Source organism: Heteronotia binoei, chromosome 1, assembly GCF_032191835.1.
Source record: "Heteronotia binoei isolate CCM8104 ecotype False Entrance Well chromosome 1, APGP_CSIRO_Hbin_v1, whole genome shotgun sequence".
NCBI classification, from domain to species: Eukaryota; Metazoa; Chordata; class Lepidosauria; order Squamata; family Gekkonidae; genus Heteronotia; species Heteronotia binoei.
The window spans coordinates 267,917,139-267,944,288 of record NC_083223.1 but is presented as its reverse complement, the minus strand read 5'-3'; the positions used below and the strand labels follow the sequence as shown (position 1 = coordinate 267,944,288).

The 27,150-nt window shown below is 48.7% G+C and overlaps 1 protein-coding gene across 1 annotated transcript; it reads left to right on the top strand.

Moving 5' to 3' along the window:
• The first annotated feature begins 3,655 nt into the window (after positions 1-3,655).
• Positions 3,656-24,318, top strand: HAX1 (HCLS1 associated protein X-1). The gene is made up of 8 exons (XM_060255464.1): positions 3,656-3,949; positions 7,535-7,770; positions 10,616-10,785; positions 12,388-12,442; positions 16,571-16,680; positions 22,505-22,622; positions 23,324-23,418; positions 24,176-24,318. Exons 1-7 carry the CDS (start codon positions 3,897-3,899, stop codon positions 23,407-23,409), a joined length of 828 nt encoding a protein of 275 aa, XP_060111447.1. The 5' UTR covers positions 3,656-3,896; the 3' UTR covers positions 23,410-23,418; positions 24,176-24,318.
• Positions 24,319-27,150: the final 2,832 nt, after the last annotated feature.

Here is a 27,150-nt window from a genome sequence, read left to right as displayed (position 1 = left end):
TTTTCTGGGCCTCGGGTTTTCCATCCGGCTACTGCGGTCGGTTCGAGGGGGAAGTCTGCGTGCGTGCCAGCCCTTGCGTGTTCAGCCTCCAGTGGGAATCAAGGGTGAAAAACCAGGTGCCCTGCCACATGTCGAGGCGCAGCATAGACCAGCTTTTAACATAAGAGAAGCCATGTTGGATCAGGCCAATGGCCCATCCAGTCCAACACTCTGTGTCACACATTGGTCATAAGAACATAAAAGAAGCCATATTTGATCAGGCCAATGGCCCATCCAGTCCAACACTCTGTCTCAAATAGTGGCCGTAAGAACATAAGAGAAGCCATGTTGGATCAGGTCAATGGCCCATCCAGTCCAACACTCTGTCTCACACATTGGTCATAAGAACATAAAAGAAGCCATGTTGGATCAGGTCAATGGCCCATCCAGTCCAACACTCTGTCTCACACATTGGTCATAAGAACATAAGAGAAGCCATGTTGGATCCGACCAATGGCCCATCCAGTCCAACACTCTGTGTCACACAGTGGCCATAAGAACATAAGTGAAGCCATGTTGGATCAGGCCAATGGCCCATCCAATCCAACACTCTGTGTCACACAGTGGCCATAAGAACATAAGAGAAGCCATGTTGGATCAGGCCAATGGCCCATCCAGTCCAACACTCTGTGTCACACAGTGGCTATAAGAACATAAGAGAAGCCATGTTGGATCAGACCAATGGCCCATCCAGTCCAACACTCGGTGTCACACAGTGCCCAAAAAAACCCAGGTGGCATCAGTGGGGCAGGACACTAGAAGCCCTCCCACTGTGCCCCCCCTCCCAAGCACCAAGAATACAGAGCATCACTGCCCCAGACATAAGAACATAAGAGAAAGCATATTGGATCAGGCTAATGGCCCATCCAGTCCAACACTCTGTGTCACAGTGTCCAAAAAACCCAGGTGCCATCAGGAGGTCCATCAGTGGGGCCAGGACACTAGAAGCCCTCCCACTGTTGCCCCTCCCAAGCACCAAGAATACAAAGCATCACTGCCCCAGACAGAGAGTTCCAACGATCAACTGTGACTAACAGCCACTGATGCTCTTCTGCTCCATATGTTTATCCAGTCCCCTCTTGAAGCTGTCTATGTTTGCAGCAGCAGCAGCCACCTCCTGTGGCAGTGAATTCCATGTGTTAAAGCTATTGTAAATGCTGGGGGATATTGGGTAATCTTAAGTAATATTTATGGAGACAATTTCTTCCTGCACAAGTATTCAGCTGTGCTCTTGAAAGGGAACTGCCCTTCTGAATCTGAGTGGCTCACAATCTCCTTTACCTTCCTCCCCCACAATTGGATCAGGCCAGTGGCCCATCCAGTTCAACACTGTATGTCACACAGTGGCCAAAATTTATACACATACACTGTGGCTAACAGCCACTGATGGACCTCTGCTCCATATTTTTATCCAACCCCCTCTTGAAGCTGACTATGCTTGTAGCCGCCACCACCTCCTGTGGCAGTGAATTCCACATGATAATCACCCTTTGGGTGAAGAAGTACCTTCCGCAGAGTGGACTTCTCAGACTACCGTGGCATGAGCTTGGTTGGTCTCTGCTTGGTTGTAATGCATGGCGTGAGGGCAGTTTGTGTCCCATATCAGCTTTCTGTAAAGTGAGGAGTCCTTGACATGGTGGGGCCAGATATGCTGCCTAGTGCATAAGAATGCACTAGGTGGAATGTGGGCGACAGGGCACTGGAGCTGAAAAAACAACAGGTCAACACCATATAGCAGGGGTGGTGAACCTGTTGGACGAAAGAGCCACGTTGAATAAACGTCATATGTTTGAGAGCCACAAGACGAACATCACGTTTGAGGGAAGGAAGGAAGGCACATAGATGGGGGAACTGGGAGGGAGAGGTGGAAAGAAAGCAACTTTAAATGCATTCTCCAAGCTGCTGACCGGCTTGGCAAAATGATTTAAAGAGACCAATGCCTTCTCCAAGCTGGCCAACTGGGCGGTTGGGGCTTCGAAGAGCCACACAACATGTGTTAAAAGAGCCACATGTGGATCCTGAGCTGCAGTTTGGCCACCCCTGGTCTGCGGTATCGTCTGCTGTGACTGGCGGCTGCCTTCCAAGGTCTCCTTCACATCGTCTGGTTACCTGATCCTTTTTAGCTGGAGACGCAGGGGGCGGGGCGACAAACCAGCATATGTATGAAAGAGCCACAGTTTCACCACCCCTGCCATATTTTGGATGCATTTATATTTGCATTCAAACAGCAGTTCTTGCCAAAGCATATTTGGTACTAGGATGTATTCAAGGATGGAGCCAGCATGGTTGACTCTTGGGTTTCCCGAATTAATGAAATTCAGACAGGTTGCCAATTGTATTTTGGTCAAATAGCTTTATAGAGGAAGGAAAAGGGCTCCCCCACCCCAGTATGTGTCATATATGGTCTAGTAATTTTAATAGCAGCCCAAATAGAGGAAAAAAGGGTCCCCCCCCGTTTGTCTGAGGAAGTGTGCGCGCGCACACATGTTCACATCTTGAATAAAACTTTGTTGGGTCTTAAAAGATGTTATTGGACTCACTAACGTTCTACAAATCCAGGAGGGTAGCCATGTTGTCTGAATTACTCAAAACAAAGTTTTGAGTCCAGTGGCACTTTTAAGACCAACAAAGTTTTATTCGAAGTGTGAGACAATTGTGGGGGTGGGGAGACTTCCCCCCAGTTTGAGGAAGTGCGCATGCACACGAGGCTTCACACCTTGAATAAAACTTCGTTGGTCTTAAAGATGCCACGGGACTCAAACTTTGTTCTTTTGTTCTACAAAGTTATGGAAGCAAAATAGACTGGGGAGGGTGAGGTTCCTTTAAGGAATTGATGCGTGACCCCCTCCCCCCCATACATGCAGTGTTACAAGAATCAGCTTTATAATTTAATATTAATATAAGCACAACGCAAAACGGAGCTGCAGGGAACAAAAAAGCTGCGGCAAAGCGGCTGGCTAATGTCCTGAGGACTGGGGACAGCATGAATATCTTAAAAGTTAGCTAAAGACTAAGGAATGGTGCCACACTTCACCTTTTTTATTCTTTCCTCTCCACCACCTCGAAAAGGGACCCTGTGGCCAAATATCAATGGGGTACCTGAACCCCACGCAAAAGAGCCAGACTCTGGAATGAGCTAGGGTTGCCAATCCCCAGGTGGGGGCAGGGGATCCCCAGTTTGGAGGCCCTCCCCCCGCTTCAGGGTCATCAGAAATCAGAGGAAGGGGAGGGAGATGTCTACTGGACACTCCATTATTCCCTATTGAGACATTTCCATAGGAAATAATGGAGAATTGATCTGGGAGGGGGGGAGGGTTTGAGGCAGAGGCACCAAATTTTCAATATAGCATCCAGTGCCTCTCCCCAAAATACCCCCCAAGTTTCAAAAAGATTGGACCAGAGGGTCCAGTTCTATGAGCCCCTATCCTTCAGTATTTCCTATGGAAGGAAGGAAGGCATTTAAAAGATGTGCTGTCCCTTTAAATGTGATGGCCAGAACTCCCTTGGAGTTCAATTATGCTTGTCACAACCTTGCTCCTGGCTCCACCCCCAATGTCTCCTGGCTCCACCCCCCCAAATATTTCTTGAATTGGACTTAGCAAAACTAGGACGAGCTGCCCAGTCCGCCTTCGCCACTTCCCCATAGAGGGGAAAGCGGAAGGAAGTGCCTGCGAGACTCTCGCGACGGACCTTCCGTCTCATTCATCTCTATGGTTTTTCGTTGACGTCACAGGAGGCGTCGCCGTGGGTTGCCGGTATGCTTTACGGCAGAACCGGAGGGCGGGGAAGGGAAACCGCTTCACGGCAGAGTGGCGGAAGCGCAGGGAAGGGTAGTTTTGCTTGACGGCCGCCGTGGAATGAGCCTCTCCGACCTGTTCCGGGGTTTCTTCGGTTTCCGCGGGGAGCACAGGTGGGAAAGCTGGAAATGGCCACCCTGAGCCCTTAGCCGGGGTGGCCAAACTTGATTGACATAAGAGCCTCATAGAATAAATGTCAGATGTCTGAGAGCTGTGAGACAAGGGAAGGAGGAAGGAAGGCATATAGATGGGGGTGAGAGGGGGGAGAGGGAGGTGGAAAGAAAGCAACTTCAATTCTAAATGCATTCTCCAAGCTGCCAGCTGGCTTGCTTGGAGAAGTGCCTTCTCCAAGCCAGCCTATGGGGCAGCGGGGGCATCAGGAGCCACACAATATGTGTGAAAGAGCCACCCCTGCCACCCCGTGGCAGGCAGTAATCCAACTGGTGTAGCTTCCCCTAGCCTTGCTGGGCGGGGTGTGGGTTCAGCTGCACCGGCTGAGTGGCTGCCTGCTCTGCCAGCTCAGGAGGCATTTGAGCCGAGCTTTTGCTTAGGAATTAGGAGGGTTTTATGCAGAGGCTAGATGGCCATCTGGCAGCAATGCTGATTCTGTGAATTTAGGCAGATCATGGAAAGGAGGGCAGGAAGGGGTGCATCTAGGCTTAGAAGATTTTTGGATTTATATCCCACCCTATACTCTGAATCTCAGAGTCTCAAAACGGTCACAATCTCCTCTACCTTCCCCGCCCCCCCCCCCAACAAACACCCTGTGAGGTAGGTGGGGCTGAGAATGCTTTTACAGCAGCTGCCCTTTCAAGGACAGCTTCTATGAAAGCTATGGCTGACTCAAGGCCATCTCAGCAGGTGCAAGTGGAGGAGTGGGGAATCAAACCCGGTTCGCCCAGATAAGAGTCTACGCACTTAACCACTACACCAAACTATCTATTGTGGCCCTTTCTTGCACGCCCAGAGAAATGCTGATTGACTCTTTAGGGTCAGGAAGCAATTTTTTTCAAGCCATCTTGGCCGGGGTTCCAGGAGAGTTTTTACCTTTCTCTGGGTATAGAGCAGGGTAGGGTTGCCAGAACCGCATTGGGAAATTCCTGGAGATTTGGGGATGGGAACAGTGGGGCACAATGCCATAGAGTCCACCCTGCTTTGAAGCATCCATTTTCTCCAGAGGAACCGATCTCTGTAATCTGGAGATGAGCTGTAATTCCAAGGGATCCCCAGATCCCACCTGGAGATTGGCAACCCTAGAGCAGAGGTCATGGTTGGTAGGTGGGAATTTCCAGCACTGGGCAGGGGGTTGAACTAGATGACCCTTGAGGTCCCATCCAGCTCTGTTCTGTGAAGTCAGTGGTGCATGAGTTCACGGTGTGGGGAGGGGAGAAGACAGCTTTAAATCCTTGAAGGCAATGTTCCCTCTAAGTTCTGGAGTCTTGTGAGCAAAAATTCTACTTTGTGAGCTACTGGCATTCAAGTTGTGAGCTGCCGCATCAATTAGTTTGCTCCGGGGCCATTTTTCCTGAGCTAAGACAAAAATGTGTGAGCAGGAGGCTAAAAATCTGTGAGCTAGCTCACGCTAACTCAGCTTAAAGGGAACACTGCTCAGAGGTAGTCTAGTTGTTAAGGAGATTACATTTAATGTTGTTTTAACATTCATCTCTGCATTGGAGGGGTTGTTGGTGGATGAGAATTGTGAACATCTCTCTCTGCAAGCTGCAGGATTAGTAGCAGGTGTGGACTCAGGAGACCTGGATACGAATCCTTGCTCAGCCGAAAAGCTCACGGGCTGACTTCGGGCCGGTCATTCTCTCTCTCAGCCTAACCTACCTCACAGTATAAATAAAAAACCGCTAAGAGACACCATAAATTTTAAATAACCACAGAGTGTAATGTAGAGGTCAGTGGTGTTCTGACCAAGCTTGCACGCAGAACTTCAAATGAACAAGAGCTTGTAGCAAAAAGACATTCACAGAAGACAGTTCCAAAACAGTGTTTCCAATCACAAAGGAGTAACAATATTCCAGTATTTAGTTCATAGAGCTAAAGGAAGCCCTTCCAAAGACATCTGTTCTAGATACCGAGATGTTTCATCTGTCCTTCAGTTTGGAGGCTTCTTTATCACTGGAACCCGATCTTTACAATGCATTCATAGAAGACCAACAAGGTTCAAAACATATCTGTTAGATTTCCAGGTTGCAGATAAGTTTTGAGCCTTGTTGGTCTCCTGTGAACATATTGTAAAGATTGGGTTCCAGTGATAAAGGAAAGGAAAGGTCCCCTGTGCAAGCACCAGTCATTTCCGACTCTGGGGTGACGCTGCTTTCACAACATTTTCACGGCAGACCTTTTTACGGGGTGGTTTGCCATTGCCTTCCCCAGTCATTACACTTTCCCCCCAGCTAGCTGGGTACTCATTTTACCGACCTCGGAAGGATGGAAGGCTGAGTCAACCTGGAGCCAGCTACCTGAACCAGCTTCCGCTGGGATCAAACTCAGGTTGTGAGCAGAGAGCTCCGACTGCAGTACTGCAGCTTTACCATTCTGCGCCACGGGGCTCTTATCCAGTGGTAAATAAGCCTCAAAACTGAAGAAAGATGGATATCTAGAACAGATGTCTTTGGAAGGGCTATGAACTAAATACTGGAATATTGTTACTCCTTTGTGATTGGAAAGACTGTTTTTGAACTGTCTTCTCTGAATATCTTTTTTGCTACATGTTTATTTGAAGTTCTATGCGCAAGCTTGGTCAGAACACCACGACCTCTACATTACACTCTTTGGTTGTTTATAGAATCATAGAGTTGGAAGGGACCACTATGGTCACCTAGTCCAACCCCCTGCACAATGCAGGAAACCCACAAACACCTCCCCCTAAACTCACAGGATCCTCATTGCTCTCAGATGGCCATCTAGCCTCTGTCTAAAAACCTCCAAGGAAGGAGAGCCCGCCACCTCCCGAGGAAGCTTTTTCCACCGAGGAACCGCTCTGACGGTCAGGAGGTTCTTCCTAATCTTGAGCCGGAAACTCTTCTGATTTGATTTCAACCCATTGGTCCTGGTCCTACCTTCTGGGGCCACAGAAAACAATTCCACACTATCCTCTATATAATGACAGCCCTTCAAGTACTTGAAGATGGTGATCATATCACCTCTCAGCCTCCTCTCCAGGCTAAACATGCCCAGCTCCTTCAACCTTTCCTCATAGGACTTGGTCTCCAGACCCCTCACCATCTTTGTCACCCTCCTCTGGACCCGTTCCAGCTTGTCTATATCCTTCTTAAAATGTGGTGCCCGAAACTGAACACAATACCCCAGGTGAGGTCTTACCAGAGCAGAGTAAAGCGATACCATCACATCATGTGATCTGGACGCTATGCTTCTGTTGATACAGCCCAAAATTGCATTTGCCTTTTTAGCCACCGCATCACACTGTTGACTCATGTTCAGCGTATGAACCACGAAGACCCTAATTAGATTTTAAACAAGACTAGGTAATTGTTTAAAATTTATGGTGTCTCCTAGTGGTTTTTTATTTACACAACTGTACACTAAGATCCTATAGTTTTGCTAACCCACCTTGCAGGGCTGTTGAGAAGAGGAGAAAACCCTGCGTACTCCTCGAGGGAAGGGTGGGATCCAAATGTGATGGGAAATCTCTTCTACTTACCCTAAGATGCCTACTGTCGCCACAGACCCCGAGATCCCTTCTTTGGGGGGATCACCCGGGATGACGACGAGGATGACGATGAGGAAGACGACGGAGGCCCTTTCTTCGGGGCCAGGCCCTCCGATGACTTCGGCTTCGGCTTCACTTTCGGCCCCGGGGGGATGCGCTTCCACGACAACTTTGGCTTTGACCAGCTCTTCCAGGATTTTAACAACCTGTTCAACGAGATGGGATCCTGGACTCTGCCTCCGCAACCCTTCGGTAAGGGAAGCCTCCATCCAGGGCTGGGTAACAGGCATCGGTGGTGGAGGCAGCGGGGTACGATACGGAGGAGTATTCCATTGACGAGATGCTCAAGGCTGTAATGGCGGAACCGAATCAAGTCAAAGCGTTGTGTGTAAATTAAGGTGGCCAATCCCCAGGCGGGGACAGGGGATCCCCCGGTTTGGAGACCCTCCCCCTGCTTTACGGTCATCAGAAAATGGGGCGGGGAAAGAATGTCTGCTGGGCACTCCGTTATTCCCTGTGGAGACCGATTCTCATAGGATCATAGAAGAATCATAGAGCTGGAAGGGACCTCTAGGGTCATCTAGTCCAACCCTCTGCACAATGCAGGAAGCTCACAAACACCTCCCCCCTAAATTCGCAGGATCCTCATTGCTGTCAGATGGCCATCTAGCCTCTCTTGAAAAACCTCCAAGGAAGGAGAGCCCACCTTCTTAAAGGTACCACCGGACTCAAATTTTGTTCTTCTCTATGAGGCTATTTATTTCAACAGAATAAATAGAATCCTAGAGTGAGAAGGGACATCCGTAGTCATCTAGTCCAACTCCCTGCACAATGCAGGAAACTCACAAAAACCCATCCCTAAATTCACAGGATCCTCATTGCTGTCAGATGGCCATCTAGCCTCTGTTGAAAAACCTCCAAGGAAGGAGAGCCCACCACCTCCCGAGGAAGCCTGTTCCACTTAGGAACCGCTCTAACGGTCAGGAAGTTCTTCCTAATCTTGAGCCGGAAACTCTTTTGATTTAATTTCAACCCGTTGGTTCTGGTCTTACCTTCCGGGGCCACAGAAAACAATTCCACACCATCCTCTATAGGACAGCCCTTCAAGTACTTGAAGATGGCGATCCTATCACCTCTCAGCCGCTTCCCCTCGATGCTAAACATGCCCAGCTCCTTCAACCTTTCCTCATGGGACTTGGTCTCCAGACCCCTCACCATCTTCGTTGCCCTCCTCTGGATCCCTTCCAGCTTGTCTATATCCTTCTTAAAATGTGGTGCCCAAAACTGAACACAATATTCCAGGTGAGGTCTTACCAGAGCAGAGTAAAGTAATACCATCACATCACGTGATCTGGACACTATACTTCTGTTGATACAGGATATAATGGAGAATTGATCTGTGAGTATCTGGGGCTCTGGGGGGGCTGTGTTTTGAGGTAGAGGCACCACATTTGCAACATAGCATCCAATGCGTCTCCTCAAAATACCCTCCAAGTTTCAAAAATATTGGACCGGGGGGTCCAATTCTATGAGCCCCCAAAGAAGGTACTCCTATCGTTCATTATTTCCAAAGGAGGGAAGGCATTTAAAAGATCCCTTTAACTGTGATGGCCAGAACTCCCTTTGGAGTTCAATTGTGCTTGTCACACCCTTGCTCCTGACTCCACCTCCAATGTCTCCTGGCTCTACCCTTGAAGTCCCATAGAACCCACCCTTCAAAGCAGCCATTTTCTCCAGGGGAACTGATCTTGGTCATCCGTGATCACTTGTAATAGCAGGAGATCTCCAGGTGCTACCTGGAGGTTGGCAACTCTAGGGCTACAGACTTCCCACGCTTTTGGTTCCTGAGCTGCCGGTGCCAATAGGCTTTCAAGCTCTTTCTCTCAACAATGCGGACTAGAGACTTGACATCCTTTTGGGTTTGGACATTTTTGCAAGCCTTGGCAAGACGCTCGAATAAGCTAACAACCGCAAGGGCTAGAAACCTGCTGTTAAAAAAACAGAAAAGAAAAAAAAGAATACAGGGATTCTTCAGTTGCTTGAATTCCATGAAGCGGTACGATGTATTTTGTTCCCAGGGAACGGTGAGGATTCTTTAGGGGAACATTGGAGGGTGTGAATGAAGCTGCCACATTTTGAACATCCGAATTAATCCCGTACAGTTTTTCTCCCTCATATGTCTTGCTGTTTGACCTGCAATGGAGCCAAGTCTAAGAAACCCAGTATAAACATGGCAGTCTTTGCATAAATTGGCTTCCTAAATATAGTAAGACTTAAAACACCATCTTGTCATGCCAGGTTTTAAGGCTGGACAGCGGACTGAAATGGGTTGAAATTAAATCAAAAGAGTTTCTGGCTCAACATTAGGAAGAACTTCCTGATTGTTAGAGCGATTCCTCAGTGGAACAGGCTTCCTCAGGAGGTGGTGGGCTCTCCTTGCTTGAAGGTTTTTCAACAGAGGCTAGATGGCCATCTGATAGCGATGAAGATCCTGTGAATTTAGGGGGAGGTGTTTGTGAGTTTCCTGCCTTGTGCAGGGGGCTGGACTAGATGGCCCTGGAGGTCCCTTCCAACTCTAGGATTCTATGATTCTAAGTTTCCACAGGCTTCCTCGAGAGGTGGTGGGCTCTCCTCCCTTGGAGGTTTTTCAACAGAGGCTAGATGGCCATCTGACAGCGATGAAGATCCTGTGGATTTAGGGGGAGGTATCTGTGAGTTTCCTGCATTGTGCAGGGGGGGTGGACTAGATGATCCTGGAGGTCCCTTCCACGATTCTATGATTGATGACTTCTACTCTGTAATATCCGGGCATCCCTCTTAATCTACTGGATCCCTCCATCAGCTGGTTTTTCCCCCCAACTGTTTGCAGAGACGCTGCCTGGCAAAGGCCTCCTCAGTCACTCAGCAAGCTCGGTCAGGGAAGTCAAATTGATAATACCGTCGTTCAAGGGACATCAGCGAAGCCGGAACTGGTCACAGCAGAGGCCCAAACAAGAGCTTTATGGGGTGGGGGAGGAGGATTCGGTCCCCCAAGTGAGGGAGGCGGTAGGCCCAGATGTAGGAGAGTTGGCACTGATTTTTCCATCTCTGCCCACAGAGTTCCCTGGCGTAGAGGCGCCACCACCTGCCAGCCGCTCCCACGAAAAGAGGCAAACGCTGCGGGACTCGATGCTCAAATACCCAGACAGCCACAGGCCCGAACGAGCACTGGAGGGTGATTTGGGTCCCACGATCCCAGAGAGGCGGCCTTGGCACCCGTTCCAGGGGGTAGGTGCTCATACAAAGCCAGCTCTGACGATGCCTGACTTGTTCAAAGGGAAAAAGGAAAGGAAAGGTCCCCTGTGCAAGCACCAGTCGTTTCCGACTCTGGGGTGACGCTGCTTTCACAACGTTTTCACGGCAGACTTTTGACGGGGTGGTTTGCCATTGCCTTCCCCAGTCATCTACACTTCCCCTCCAGCAAGCTGGGGACTCATTTTACCGACCTCGGAAGGATGGAAGGCTGAGTCAACCTCAAGCCAGGTACCTGAAAACCCAGCTTCTGCCAGGGGTCGAACTCAGGTCGTGAGCAGAGCTTAGGACTGCAGTACTGCAGTTTTAACACTCTGCGCCACGGGGCTCTTGACTTCAAAGAACAGCGACAAAAGAAGAAGACTGCAGATTTATACCCCACCCTTCTCTGTGACTCAGAGCGGCTTACAATCTCCTATATCTTCTCCCCCCACAACAGACACCCTGTGAGGTGGGTGGGGCTGAGAGGGCTCTGAGAGAAGCTGCCCTTTCAAGGACAACTCCTGCGAGAGCGATGGCTGACCCAAGGCCATTGCAGCAGCTGCAAGTGGAGGAGTGGGGAATCAAACCCAGTTCTCCCAGATAAGAGTCTGCACACTTAACCACAACACCAAAACCACAGCTGGAAAGGGAGGTTACATGACCTTGGCTTATTCTTGCCATAAGCAGAAAGAATGGGGCATGTGTAGACAATATTCTGCAACACACCATTTCAGAGTACAGATCGGGTTGGCAACGTAACTTGCCGGATTTCCTTTATATACAGTTGAAATATTTATTAATGTTTATTGATAACTATGGTTTTATCTGTTTTTATCTGTTTTAAATGCTGATCCCTTTATATGTTTAAATATTGTAATTTTGCTGGATCTACTACTGGAAGCTGCCCTGAGCCACTCGTGGGAAGGGCGGGATATAAATCTTAAATAAATAAATAAAAATAAATAAATAAAAAGCTCTGTGTGAAACAATGGTGGTGTCAGGGGGTGTGGCCTAATATGCAAATGAGTTCCTGCTGGGCTTTTCCCTACAAAAAGCTCTGTGTGAAACAATGGTGGTGTCAGGGGGTGTGGCCTAATGTACAAATGAGCTCCTGCTGGACTTTTCCCTACAAAAAGCTCTGTGTGAAACAATGGTGATGTCAGGGGGTGTGGCCTAATATACAAATGAATTCCTGCTGGGCTTTTCCCTACAAAAAGCTCTGTGTGAAACAATGGTGGTGTCAGGGGGTGTGGCCTAATATACAAATGAATTCCTGCTGGGCTTTTCCCTACAAAAAGCTCTGTGTGAAACAATGGTGGTGTCAGGGGGTGTGGCCTAATATACAAATGAATTCCTGCTGGGCTTTTCCCTACAAAAAGCTCTGTGTGAAACAATGGTGGTGTCAGGGGGTGTGGCCTAATATACAAATGAATTCCTGCTGGGCTTTTCCCTACAAAAAGCTCTGTGTGAAACAATGGTGATGTCAGGGGGTGTGGCCTAATATACAAATGAGCTCCTGCTGGGCTTTTTCTACAAAAAAAAGCCTTGAGTCCAAGTTTGCTTTCTAACTTTTCCCCCTCTTCTTGGTTTTTGCAGCTGGAAGACAGGCCGGCCCCCACCGACCCACAAGACACACCTAAGGAGGACAGAGGTCAGCGGGTGATTGACAGGATGGGCTGGGAGGAAAATGTATACACTGAAATATCTATTTGGGGATTTTGAAATCATTTCAGGTCTTTGCATTGTGTGGGATGTGGGCAGGTCTCCTCCGCTGTCAAGGGCGGAATTTGCTGCGTTGCGCCGAATTCAATCGCTTAAGAGCCTTCCCTTTCTCACAAGACAAAACAAGTGTCTAGTTCCTATGGCTCTAAACATTTCCTTTCTCTGGAATGTCTTCTTTCCCAGATATCTGAGCTGGAAGCTCAGTTTCTAACTGTGTGTGTTTGGTGTAGTGGTTAAGTGCACAGACTATTAACTAGGAGAACCGGGTTTGATTCCCCACTCCTCCACATACACCTGCTGATGTGATCTTGGGGCAGCCACAAGTTCTTTCAAGGCTGTTCTGCTCAAGAGCAGTTCTGGCAGAGCTCTCTCAGCCCCACCTACCCCGCAGGGTGTCTGTTGTGGGGAGGGGAAGGGAAAGGAGATTGTAAGCTGCTCTGAGACTCTTTTGGCTAGCAAAGGGTGGGGTATAAATCATCTCATCTTCTACTACTACTTCTTTTTCTTCTTCTGTGTGTCAAGTACTCTCAAGTCACCGCCAACTTACGGTGACCCTGTATAGGGTAAAGACAAACAGAGGTGGCTTGCCATTGCTTGCCTCTGCGTAGCAGCCCTGGACTTTCTTGGTGGCCTCCGATCCAAATACTGACCCGGGCCGACCCTGCTTAGCTTCTGAGATCTGATGAGATCGGGCTAGCCTGGGCCATCCCAAGTCAAGGCAAGAGATTAACAGAGGTGCTTTGCCGTTGCCTTCCTCTGCGTAGCAACCCTGGACATCCTTGGTGGTCTCCCAACCAAATACTGACCGAGGCTGACCCTGCCTGGCTTCTGAGATCTGACGAGATCAGACTAGCCTGGGCCATCCAAGTCAAGGCAAGAGATGTACAGAGGTAGATCAGGGGTGGCCAAACTGCAGTTCAGGAGCCGCACATGGCTCTTTCACACGTATTGTGTGGCTCTCGAAGCCCCACTACCCCATTGGCCAGCTTGGAGAAGGCATTTCTGTCTTTAAATCACTTCTCCAAGCCAAGCCAGCGGGTGGTTTAGAGAATGCATTTAAAGTTAAAAGTTGCTTTCTTTCCACCTCTCCCTACCTCCTCCCTCCCCCATCTATTTTCCTTCCTTCCTTGCTTCCTTCCTTCCTTCCCTCCTTCCTTCCATTCTTCCTTCCTTCCTTCCTTCCTTCCTTCCTTCCTTCCTTCCATTCTTCCTTCCTGCCTGCCTGGCTCCCTCCCTCCCTCCCTTCCTCCCTCCCTCCCTCCCTCCCTCCCTTCCTTCCTTCCTTCCTTCCTTCCTTCCTTCCTTCCTTCCTTCCTTCCTTCCTTCCTTCCTTCCTTCCTTCCTTCCTTCCTTCCTCCCTCCCTCCCTCCCTCCCTCCCTCCTTCCTTCCTTCCTTCCCTCCCTCCTTCCTTCCCTCCCTCCTTCCTCCCTTCCTTCCTTCCTCCTTCCTTCCTTCCTTCCCTCCCTCCTTCCTTCCCTCCTTCCTCCCTTCCTTCCTTCCTTCCTTCCTCCCTCCCTCCCTCTCTCCTTCCTTCCATTCTTCCTTCCTTCCTTCCTTCCTCCCTCCCTCCCTTCCATTCTTCCTCCCTCCCTCCCTTCCTTCCTTCCTTTCCTTCCTTCCCTCCCTCCTTCCTTCCTTCCTTCCCTCCCTCCCTCCTTCCTCCCTCCCTCCCTCCTTCCTTCCATCCTTCCTTCCTTCCTTCCTTCCTTCCTTCCTTCCTTCCTTCCTTCCTTCCTTCCTTCCTTCCTTCCTTCCTTCCTTCCTTCCTCCCTCCCTCCCTCCCTCCCTCCCTCCCTCCTCTCAAACATCTGACATTTATGTCTTGCAGCTCTCACACGATGTACATTCTATGTGGCTCTTACGTTAAGCAAGTTTGGCCAGCCCTGATATAGACATTGTGGGCATTTCAGAAACTTGGGTGGGACGAGGAAAACCGGTGGGAAATGCAGTGTTTCTTGGATATAAACTATATCAGAAGGATAGGGAGGGAAGGGTCGGAGGTGGGGTGGCTCTACGTGTCAGAGGGCATGCAGTTCAGTAAGATGGAAAATGTCAGAGAAATAGATTCGCTTACAGAAGCACCGGGGGCGGAAATAGTGTGCCCGAAAGGAAAGCTTAACTCTGCGAGTTTGTTATCGCTCACCAGATCAGCACCTCTGAATGTCTCTTGCCTTGACCTGGATGGCCCAGGCTAGCCCAGTCTCATCAGATCTTGGAAGCTAAGCAGGGTCAGCCCTGGTTAGGATTTGGATGGGAGACCACCAAAGAAGTCCCAGGTTGCTACGCAGAGGCAGCCAATGGCCAACCACCTCTGTCTCTTGCCTAGACCTTGATGGCCCAAGCTAGCCTGATTCTGAAAGATAAGAAGAGCCATCCCTGGTTAGGACTTGGATAAGAGGCCACCAAGGAAGTGCCGGGTTGCTACGCAGAGGCAGCCAATGGCCAACCACCTCTGTTTGTCTCTTGCCTTGACCTTGATGGCCCAAGCTAGCCTGATTCTGAAAGATAAGCAGAGCCATCCCTGGTTAGGACTTGGATAAGAGGCCACCAAGGAAGTCACGGGTTGCTGTGCAGAGGCAGGCAATGGCAAAACGCTTCTGAACGTCTCTTGCCTTGACCTTTTTGGCCCAAGCTAGCCTGATTATGGAAGCTAAGCGTGGTCATCCCTGGTTAGGACTTGGATGGGAGACCTCCAAGGAAGTCCAGGGTTGCTACGCAGAGGCAGCCAATGGCCAACCACCTCTGTTTGTCTCTTGCCTCAACCTTGATGGCCCAAGGTAGCCTGATTATGGAAGCTAAGCAGGGTCAGCCCTGGTTAGGATTTGGATGGGAGACCACCAAAGAAGTCCCAGGTTGCTACGCAGAGGCAGCCAATGGCCAACCACCTCTGTCTCTTGCCTAGACCTTGATGGCCCAAGCTAGCCTGATTCTGAAAGATAAGCAGAGCCATCCCTGGTTAGGACTTGGATAAGAGGCCACCAAGGAAGTCCAGGGTTGCTACGCAGAGGCAGGCAATGGCAAAATGCTTCTGAACGTCTCTTGCCTTGACCTTTTTGGCCCAAGCTAGCCTGATTATGGAAGCTAAGCGTGGTCATCCCTAGTTAGGACTTGGATGGGAGACCTCCAAGGAAGTCCAGGGTTGCTACACAGAGGCAGGCAAGGGCCAACCACCTCTGTTTGTCTCTTGCCTTGACCTTGATGGCCCAAGCTAATGTGATCATGGAAACTAAGCAGGGTCAGCCCTGGTTAGGACTTGGATGGGAGACCACCAAAGAAGTCCCAGGTTGCTACGCAGAGGCAGCCAATGGCCAACCACCCCTGTTTGTCTCTTGCCTCAACCTTGATGGCCCAAGGTAGCCTGATTCTGAAAGATAAGCAGGGCCATCCCTGGTTAGGACTTGGATAAGAGGCCACCAAGGAAGTCCAGGGTTGCTACGCAGAGGCAGGCAATGGCAGAACACTTCTGAACGTCTCTTGCCTTGACTTGGATGGCCCAGAGTAGCCTGATCTCATCAGATCTTGGAAGCTAAGCAGGGTCAGCCCTGGTTAATCCTTGGATTGGAGACCTCCAAAGAAGTCAGGGGTCGCTATGCAGAGGAAGGCAATGGCAAAACCATCTCTGTCCATCTCTTGTCTTATCAGGGGTCTTCATAAGCTGGCAGCAGCTTAATGGTGCTTAATGGTGAGAGCCAGTTTGGTGTCGTGGTTAAGTGTGCGGGCTCTTATCTGAGAGAACCGGGTTTGATTCCCCCACTCCTCCACTTGCAGCTGCCGGAATGGCCTTGGGTCGGCCATAGCTCTCGCAGAGTTCTCCTTGAAAGGGCAGCTTCTGGGAGAGCTCTCTCAGCCCCACCTACCTCACAGGGTGTCTGTTGTGGGTGGAGGGGGGGGGGAGGTAAAGGGGATTGTGACCACTCCGAGACTCATTGTGTAGGGCGGGGTATAAATTCAGTATCTTCTTCATAAGTTGGCAGCAGCTTAATGGTGCTTTCCACCACCAAAAGGAAGCGAAGAGGATAACTTTCTCCTGGTAATATTGAATTGCCTTCCCCATAGATCTGGACTCGCGCGTCACCTCTGAGGGACTGGAGACAATTCTCCCGCCAGCTCAGCCTCGGTCTTATTTCAAGAGCATCTCGGTCACAAAAGTGGTGGCCCCGGATGGGGTGAGTACAGAGGCTTTGCCAAGGCAAGGGGGGATGTGTGCACTCCAGTCAGTGTTCGGTTTACAGGAGACAGAGGGTTGAATCTTGAATTGCAGGCTCTGGGTTGGGAAATCACTGGAGATTGGGGGGTGGGGGAGGGCCTGGGGAGGGGGTGGTTTTTGGGGAGGGACCCCAAGAAAGTATAATGAAGAAGACTGCAGATTTATACCCCCCCTGTCTCTCTGAATCAGGGACTCAGAGCGGCTTAAAAAGGTAAAGGTAGTCCCCTGTGCAAGCACTCACGGCAGACTTTTTTACGGGGTGGTTTGCCATTGCCTTCCCCAGTCATCTGCACTTTCCCCCCAGCATGCTGGGTACTCCTTTGACCGACCTTGGAAGGATGGAAGGCTGAGTCAACCTCCAGCCGGCTACCTGAGCCCAGCTTCTGCCGGGATCAGGTCGTGAGCAGAGAGCTCGGACTGCAGTACTGCAGCTTTAACACTCTATGCCACTGGGCTCCTTCAGAGAAGCTTACAATCTCCTCTATCTTCTCCCCCAACAGAAACCCTGTGAGGTGGGTGGGGCTGAGAGGACTCCCACAGCTATGGCTGACCCAAGGCCATTCCAGCAGCTGCAAGTGGAGGAGTGGGGAATCAAACCCGGTTCTCCCAGATAAGAGTCCGCACGCTTAACCACTACACCAAACTGGCTCCAAATGCTATGTGGAGAAACACCATTTTGGGCCCATGTTTGTCCGGGAGTGGTTGAAGGAGTCTGTCAAACTCTAGGCAGGCTTTGGGGCCTAGTCTGTTCCTCCTTCCCCCTCCAGAGCCAGTTTGGTGTAGTGGTTAAGTGTGCGGACTCTTATCTGGGAGAACCGGGTTTGATTCCCCACTCCTCCACTTGCACCTGCTGGAATGGCCTTGGGTCAGCCATAGCTCTGGCAGAGGTTGTCCTTAAAAGGGCAGCTGCTGTGAGAGCCCTCTCCAGCCCCACCCACCTCACAGGGTGTCTGTTGTGGGGGAGGAAGGTAAAGGAGATTGTGAGCCGCTCTGAGACTCTTCGGAGTGGAGGGCGGGATATAAATCCAATATCATCATCATCATCATCATCATCATCATCATCATCATCATCATCATCATCATCATCATCATCATCATCATCATCATCTTCTTCTTCTTCTTCTTCTTCTTCTTCTTCTTCTTCTTCTTCTTCTTCTTCTTCTTCTCCTTCTCCTTCTCCTTCTCCTTCTCCTTCTCCTTCTCCTTCTCCTTCTCCTTCTCCTTCTCCTTCTCCTTCTCCTTCTCCTTCTCCTTCTCCTTCTCCTTCTCCTTCTCCTTCTCCTCCTCCTCCTCCTCCTCCTCCTCCTCCTCCTCCTCCTCCTCCTCCTGGTCTCCCCCCCTCCAGTCTGGAAGCAGCACTTCTGAGGAAGCCTCCTAAAGAGACAGGAAGTCTTTCAGGCTGGTCTCCCAGAAGGCTGCAGAAGGGAAAGGGTTTTATATTAGTGATTTTTGGCAGGAAGCCTTCAGTTTGAATTGGACTTCATTCAGTTGGGTTGGCGAGTCTGTCTGTGCTGGATGGTATGGTCAGGGCAAGTACTGGATAATAGGGAAAGAAGGAGCGTTTTTCTCTAGTTTGATCTATTTCTTCCGTTCACTATTTTAAAATGCCTGCATATAGTTGTAAATTGTAAATAAATGTTGTGTCTTTTTAAATGGCAGTCCCTCTGTACCACATAGTTTCCCCAACCACCTTAGACCACACTACTGCAAGAGGGGAGTCCAGGGAAGGGGGAAGGCATACAGTTGTCAAGGATGCCAATCCTCCAGGGGTCTCCCAAAGAAGGACTGTCATAACCAGGTGCTGGGTTGGCAGAGGACCTTGAGGCCAGGCCTCCGAACTGGCAGGAAGGGGAATTGGGAGTCCTGTTCCTCTCAGTCTGGAACCCCTACATTGAGCAGGTGGCGGCAGCGTGCCCTAGTGGCGGGAAGAAGATTAGCTCCCTTCAGGAGTTGGCAACTCAGAAGGGAGATGACGGGACCGGGTCTGAAGGCAGAATCTGGGCGGTTCCGTCACACGCTATGCAACTCATGCTCCAAAGGAGCTGCCGTCTCCTGGGTAACTGATTGCTGTTGTCTGGCAATCAGCTGCAGTTCAAGGAAATCTCCAGGCCCCATCTGTAGGTTTAAGGCCAATACAGAGGCAGGAGATGCGATGAAGAAGATTAAAAAGTGCTATACCGAAAAAGCCAAAGGCTGTCGCATACGCCAGTTATTAAGAACCTTATCAGAAAGTTGAAATCACTGACACTCTGTTTGAAACCACTAACACTCTATGTTAATCTGACATGTACACTCTGATAACAGTCAGTCAAGATTTATTGCGGCATTGAGCCGTTTACAGAAATATAAAATACTGGGAGAATATGAAGTACAAAATTAAACATATATGGGAGAATATGAAGTACAAACAAACATTTCAGAACCAATATACTGTACTGTATTAATACAGCACCATGGAATGTTTGAAATAATTTAAGTATGTAATTATGTTTTATATGTTTTATTGTTTTTTTAATGGAAGTGATGTGATGTTGTGAGCCGCCCTGAGTCCGCTTGCGGAGAGGGCGGGATATAAGCTTAACGTAATAAATAAATAAATAAATACACACACACACACACACACACACACACAAGGGTCGTTTTGGAGAAAAATAGGTGGTGGAGTTCATCCAGGGATTGTTATGCAGCTGCAATACTATTCGATGGTCAAGGAGGTGGAACTCTCAGAAGGGTTCAGGAGCTGTGCTCCTGTGAGCTCCCACTGAATCCGAGGCCTGTACACACACACACACTTGGGTCTCTTGTAAGGATCTCAATTACATAAAAACTACATTAAAATCCACTTAAATAGGAGAGAGAAGATAAAACCATAACCCAAGTTGTTATTACAGAACTAACTGACTTTTCCTGATGCTGTAACACTCAAAGAGAGAGCCAGTTTGGTGTCGTGGTGAAGTGCGCGGACTCTTATCTGGGAGAACCGGGTTTGATTCCCCACTCCTCCACTTGCACCTGCTGGCATGGCCTTGGGTCAGCCGTAGCTCTGGCAGAGGTTGTCCTTGGAAGGGCAGCTGCTGTGAGAGCCCTCTCAGCCCCACCCACCTCACAGGGTGCCTGTTGTGGGGGAGGGAGATAAAGGAGATTGTGAGCCGCTCTGGGACTCTTGAGTGGAGGGCGGAATATAAATCCAACGTCGTCGTCTTCTAATAATAATAATAATACAGACAACTGTAATTCAATTTGTTGTATATATCACCTATGCAAGCATTTTCCAAAATGTTTACAAAGGGAAATAAAGTCCTGATTAATACTAACAGTCCATGATATACTGTGGCAATACTCCTGTAAGCATCAACGGAAATAGTCCCTCTTTAGCAAGGTATGCCTCTCTTTACATAGCTTTGTAAAGGCTGATGGATTCTCTTGCTGTATTGGCTTACAAGGGTGAGCCACTCTCCAAAACTGCTGCATAAGGTGTGTATTACCTGTGCGCAGTATGTATTATCTTGCTCTCGCTACACCATTAGTGTAATTCTATCTTTTGCTATTGTTATCGCACCTACTGCTCCGTTTTCAGATTTCTGTAATGCTAGTCCTATTACGACGTTTACCAGATGTTTTATTCTGTTAACTGCATTGACTCACACCATAAGAAGAACATAAGAGAAGCCATGTTGGATCAGGCCAACGGCCCATCAAGTCCAACACTCTGTGTCACACAGTGGCAAAAAATTTTATATACACACATACACTGTGGCTAATAGCCACTGATGGACCTGTGCTCCATATTTTTATCTAAACCCTTCTTGAAGGTGGCTATACTTGTGGCCGCCACCACCTCCTGTGGCAGTGAATTCCACATGTTAATCACCCTTTGGGTGAAGAAGGACTTCCTTTTATCCGTTTTAACCTGTCTGCTCAGCAATTTCATCGAATGCCCACGAGTTCTTGTATTGTGAGAAAGGGAGAAAAGTACTTCTTTCTCTGCTTTCTCCATCCCATGCATTATCTTGTAAACCTCTATCATGTCACCCCGCAGTCGACGTTTCTCCAAGCTAAAGAGTCCCAAGCGTTTCAACCTTTCTTCATAGGGAAAGTGCTTCAGCCCTTTAATCATTCTAGTTGCCCTTCTCTGCACTTTCTCCAATGCTATAATATCCTTTTTGAGGTGCGGCGACCAGAACTGCACACAGTACTCCAAATGAGACCAGAGACTTCCCGTGTGATGCTTGTGGCACCTTTCCTGGCACCTGCCAAGCGGGGTTAGAAAGTGGGCAGGGCCAGGTGGAGCTTTCGCTCAGCAAGGCTCCTGATTGACCATTGGAGATTTAATTGGCTGTGCACGGAGCTTTTTTTTAAAGCAGGAACGCAGTTCTGGCTGGCTTGGTGCCAGTGGGTGTGGCTTAATATGCAAATGAGCTCCTACTTTGCTTTTTCTGAAAAAAAAAGCCCTGTGTGAAACACTGGCAACACCAGGGTGTGTGGCCTAATATGCAAATGAGTTCCTGCTGGGCTTTTTCCTACCAAAAAAGCCCTGGCTATGCAGATTTTTTAAAATGATGCTTCGGCGGCAGCTGCACGAGGATCTTCGCTGTATAACTGAAGGGAGGCTACGGCAGCCATTTTATGGCTGGCTCCGCCTTCTGCAGTAGCCATCTTGTGACTCCGCCCATCATGTTGTGTCGGAATTCCTCCCCCCCCCCCCCAAATGGCATAAGCTTATTATTGTTACAGTTTTTTCAACAGACAAAACCAAACCGAACAACAGAGAGACAGCAATATTTCCATATAGGGGGCAGCAAGATCAGTCCAGAAGCATAAAAGTAATTACAAGATAAATTGGAAATATAGCGTGGTAGTCGTAAGGCAGATATGTACAAACAGTCAATATTGCAAACCAGCTTACATTGTTTTTAACTGTGACGAGCAGGCATTCCCAGAAAGACATAACTACTCAGTGCTTATGGACATCAAGCAAATCAAAAGTAAATAAGATTATGATAAAATTTGATTTTGGGGAGAACATTTTTTTTAGTCAGATACCTGTGTCAGAATTCCAACGGTGCCCACAGCCTCAAAAAGGTGATCCCCCTTGAGTCTCAAGGAAGGCGGACTGTAAATCATTAAAATAAAAGCAATAAAGTAATTGTTTAATTAATAATTAATAAATTAATAAACAGATGCAGTTCCCAACAGCAGAAGCTTCTAGCTTAGTTTTTCCAAACGGAAGAGTCCATGAGTGCAGCTTTTTAAGAAGAAGACCGCAGATTTCTACCACGCCCTTCTCTCTGAATCAGAGACTCAGAGCGGCTCACAATCTCCTATATCTTCCTCCCCCACCACAGACACCCTGGGAGGTGGGTGAGGCTGAGAGAGCTCTGACAGCAGCTGCCCATTCAAGGACAACTCCTGCGAGAGCTATGGCTGACCCAAGGCCATCCCATCAGCTGCAAGCGGAGGAGTGGGAAATCAAACCTGGTTCTCCCACATAAGAGTCCATGCACTTAACCACTACACCAAACCGGCTCTTTTTTGTCACTATTTTGTCAGCAATAGAGCTTGTTGTCCCAAGTGATTTCTCCTAAGGCAGAAATTTAAGACAAAACACATCAGAAACAAAGGATCAGCCCAGAGGCCTGTCAGTCGCTGCTTGCAGGAATCCTAAAAGTGTACCACTACGGACCATCACTCCATTCTAATCCTCTGGAAGTCCTGTGTAGTTATCTTTTTGCTACTGCCAGACCTCTTCTCTATAAAAGTGTCTCTCTACATTGTTGCTTTAGACCATGGAAGAACGCCGGACGGTCCGGGACAGCCATGGCCATGAAGAGACCGTTGTCACCCGGCAGGGCAGGGGGGAGCCGTACCAAGGTCTTGAAGGAGGCCAGCAAGGCGGGTCAGGTGAGTTACAGGAGGGAGAGCCCATCAGGGGGCGTGTTCTGGGGAGGGGCCTTGGAAACTAATAACCCCAAGAGGTTCTGCCCCACAGGCACTGATCAGCTGGCCAGCAGGGGGACTTTCCAGTAGCCTGGGCCACGTTGCTGGCGTCTCACAGGAAGTGACATCATCAAGCCAGCGACTTCTGGGTGACTCTTGGGTATTTGGGCAAAAGCTCTGTGGTAGAAGCTGCTTTTACCATAGAGTTTTTGCCCAGATTCCAGAGTATCGGCCAGAAGTCACTGGCGAGATGGCGTCGCTTCCTGCGAGACTCTGACAACGTGGCCTAGGCCAGGGGTGGCCAAACTTGTTTAATGTAAGAGCTGCATAGAATGAACATCAGATGTTTGAGAGCCACAATTCATGAACGTCAGATATTTGAGAGAAGGAAGGAAGGAAGGAAGGAAGGAAGGAAGGAAGGAAGGAAGGAAGGAAGGAAGGAAGGAAGGAAGGAAGGCAAATAGATTGAAGAGGGAGCATTTTTTTTAAATTGCAGAATCTAATTTAAATTTAAATTTGACAAATGGTGCAGGTTGCAGAATGCCAAGGTTTTGTTTTTGGGGTTTTTTGTCCCCTTGGGCCATGATCTTGGGAGAAGAAAATGATCAGTGCTTTCATCAGACCACTGGTCTCCCTTCCTGCTAATCAAGATATTTCTTCCCTAGGTGACTTGGCCCGCCCAGGAGAAAACATGGACGACTCCTCTTCCATCTTGAATGCTTTCTTCCGCCGCTGGTTCCAGGGTCGGTAGTTCATCCTGGTGAGTAGGATAGGGGTAGGGGGGAAATATGAGAAGGCAGGAGGTCCTTTTAGAATTAGGCCATCCTTTTAGAACTGGGGTGTCGAACATGCGGCCAGGGGGCTAAATCAGGCCCCAAGCAACTGGCTGTCATCTGCTTCCTTCTCCCTCTCTCTTGCTCCTTTCTGCATCACAGCTTGCTTCGCCAGGCTTGCTCAATCGCACAGGAGCTACAGAGCGAAACCTCTATTTTCTCCATTGGCTGAGGCTTCTCCCTTGGGGAGGAAGGGGGGAAAGCAGAGCTTGCTTTGCCAGACTCTCTCAGTCGCACAGCAGAGCTACTGAGCCAAGCCTCTCTTTCTCCTGTTGGCTGAGGCTCCTCCCCCTCCTGGTCCCCTGGGGAAGGAAAGAAAGTTTCCTGGGTCCCATGAGAGAAATATAAAGAAAGCATCTTTAAGACCGACAAGCGCTAATGATTTAAACGTGTTATTTTAAGGTTTTTTTTTAAATCTTTCATTGAGTTTGTGTCTGTTCTTTATAAAGTTTATATCTGTGCTACCTAATCTTAAATAGGATCACACACGGCCCAGCCTGTCACGGACCAACCCGACAAGGTCTAATTTATGTCAGATCTGCCCCTCATAACAAATGAATTTGACACCCCTGTTTTAGAACAATGGTTTCCAGCCTCTCCACATAGAGAGCAGAGCAGAGAAGCAAAAGGCGTGTGTCTGTGGGATTTCCTCTTTCCTTCATGGCCCTATGATTGTTTTTCTAGGTTTGCACGGAGTTTCCACGCAGGAGATAAACTGTAGCTGTGCCTCCCTGCCCCTTCTTAGAGGTCACTCGCTTCCTACCCTTCCGTGTGCTGGGGAAGACCTCACAGCCCAAAAGGATATAATAAAGTCTCTATTTATGCTTGAGGTTTGTCCGTGTGATCTTCTGATAGCCAAAGCTTTCTTCAGGAGTATGAGGAACTCAGCTTCCAGACCTTATTCTCTTCCCCTCCCTCTGCACCCCCTTGGCTCCTTCAATATCTGCAGTCCTGCTTCCTGCATCCTTTTTTATTATACTTTTAATAATAGCAAGACAATCTGGGTGGATGATGTTTCTCTGGTTTGTACAATGCATTCTTGAATGGAGCCTAACCCACCTCACAGGGTGGTTGTGAGGATCAAGAAAAGAGGAGAACGAGAGGCTGCTTTGGTTCCCCTTTGGGGAAAAAGGCAGGGTGTAAATGAAGAGGAAGAGATGGATTTATACCCTGCCCTTCACTACCCAAAGGAGTCTCAGAGCAGCTTAAAATCTCCTTTCCCTTCCCTTTCCCACAACAGACACCCTGTGAGCAATACTCCCTCTAAACTGTGGAGTCTTGTGAGCAAAAATTCTACTTTGTGATCTACTGGCATTGAAGTTGTGAGCAACTGCATCAGTTAATTTGCTCTGGGGCCATTCTTTCTGAGCTAAAACAAAAATGTGTGAGCTGGAAGCTAAAAAACTGTGAGCTAGGCACACTAACTCAGCTTAGAGCTGGGGTGTCAAACCTTTGGCCCATGGGCCGGATCCAGCCTGCAGAGGGTTCCAATCAGGCCCTCCAGCAACTGGCTATTGTCTGCTTCATTCTCCCTTCCCTGCTGTGTCCAGTCACCATTTTGTATTTCTCCCCAGCGATCAGCCTGCCAGCAAAGCAGCCTTTATTTGCTCCATCTCTCTCCCCTCTCCCTTTTCCCAAAGGGAGGAGGAGAGAGGAGGAGCCTTAGCCAGTGAAAGAGCCTGGCTCTATAGCTCTGCTGGGTGATTAAGTTTGCTAGACTCAACTAATCACCCTGCAGAGCTACTGAGCCCAGTCTCCCTTCCTTCCTGGCTGAGGCTCCTCCCTCTCCTTGTGCCCTGGGGGAAGGAAGGAAAGAGCTCCAGCTTCATTTGCCTAGTCCTCACCATCAGAAGAAATACAAACAGCACTTTTAAGACTAGCAATGTTTTATTGAAGTTATGAGCTTTTCGCCTTGCTACAGAGAGAGAAAGAGGGAGGGAGATTTGTTGGGCTTGTTATGGGTGCAGCTGGGTTCCCCTCATCTTTTTCATTGGAGCTTTTTCATGCCCTCCAGTCTTTCTCAATAGGAAAGTATGTGAACTATTTAGAAGAGAAATAACAACAAGCTAGCATTGGGCTGAATGTGTGTGTGTGTCTAGCCCAGGTTTACCCAGGAAATTGGGGATTTTGAATTTAGACTTCCCAGATAGTAGGCTGATACTAATCATTGTACAGGGCTGTCTCTGTTCTTGTACTGCCACATAGGGGTTGTAGCTATTTTTCTGGAGAAGGCTATTGTTTTGCAGACAAGCACATAGCCCTCAGCCTGTGCCATGGCGCCTTCACATAACCTTGTCCAGCAGTTTATGCACAAAAGCTCACAATGCCCAGCTGCTTCATGTTTTCCTCTGGGTCTGAGGCTCAAAGCATTGACTATGAGATCTTTGTAATGAATGTCAATAAATCAAAAGTAGGTGTCCAACTTACAGATGTGCACACTTGAACAGCATATTCAAGATTGGTACAGCACAGACATTGTCTGCCGTTTTTGATGCAATAATTCGTAGCAAGAGATGACATTTATCAGACTGTAAAACAAAATATTGCAAGAGTGCTAATGTTTTAAGTAAAAAAAAAATGTGTTTGTCTGCGCCCCCTTTATACAGTTTATATGTCCGCTACCTGGAATACATTTTATGACCCACGTGGCCCGGCCCGACAAGGTTTCATTTATGTCAAATCCGGCCCTCATAACAAATGAGTTTGACACCTCTGGTTTAGAGGGAACACTGCCTATAAGGTAGGTTGGGCTGACAGCTCTCCCAGAACTGCTCTTGAAGGAAAATGAATGGAACTTCAAGAAAAAGACCAGATGAATTTATGAAGGAGAAAACATCTCTCTCCTGGCTATTATCTGTGATTGCTAAATGGTACCTCCATGTTCAGGGACAGTATACCTGAATACCAGATGCTGGAAACAACAAGGGAGAGTTGATAACTCAGCGGCTTCCTTGTATGCTTCCTGGTTGCAGCTGGCTGACCACTGGATGGATTAGAATGCAGGACAAATTGAACCTCTGGTAAGATCCTGCAGTGCTGCTCTTTAATGCAAAGTAGGGTTGCCAAATTGGGGTTGGGAAGTTACTGGCTATTTCAGAGTGGAGCCCGGGGATAGGGGTTTTGAGGAGGGAAGGGACCCAACAGCATATAACGCCGTAGCATCCACCCTCCAAAGCAGCCATTTTCTCCAGGGAGCTGATCGCTGTTGTTTGGAGATCAGTTCTAATTCTGGGAGATCTGCAGGTCCCACTTGGAGGCTGAGCAGCCACAGAAATAAACACGGTGTACGACTCGCTTATATCGGTATGTTCTTGCATTATTCTCAAATACACGCTCGGCAATAGTATATTCTACACAGAATTTAGCAATCCCAATTAGTTCAGTAAGCCCTTTAGAAAGCATCTCTAACAAAACAAGAAAAAAGCCCATCTCAGGTAGGGTTGTCAAGATGGCAGGTGTGTAATTTTTATGCTCCCAATGCCTCCCAACCTTTTGCCGGAGCCTCTATTTTCTATTCATCACGGCTCTCCAGAACCAAGGTACAAGTTCTACTGCCCCGGACTTTTCACTGACATTTTGGCTTGCCTATTGATCTCTAGTCGGGTTGACTAAAAAAAGGCGGGAAACTACATTTGGCAAAATGACGATGAAGGCAAATG

Coding starts and splice junctions, on each gene's coding strand:
- HAX1 (XM_060255464.1), top strand. CDS start 3,897: ATGAGCCTCTCCGACCTGTTCCGGGGTTTCTTCGGTTTCCGCGGGGAG. Junction 10,786..12,387: donor CTTGGCACCCGTTCCAGGGG/GTAGGTGCTCAT, acceptor TGGTTTTTGCAG/CTGGAAGACAGGCCGGCCCC. Junction 16,681..22,504: donor AAGTGGTGGCCCCGGATGGG/GTGAGTACAGAG, acceptor TTGTTGCTTTAG/ACCATGGAAGAACGCCGGAC.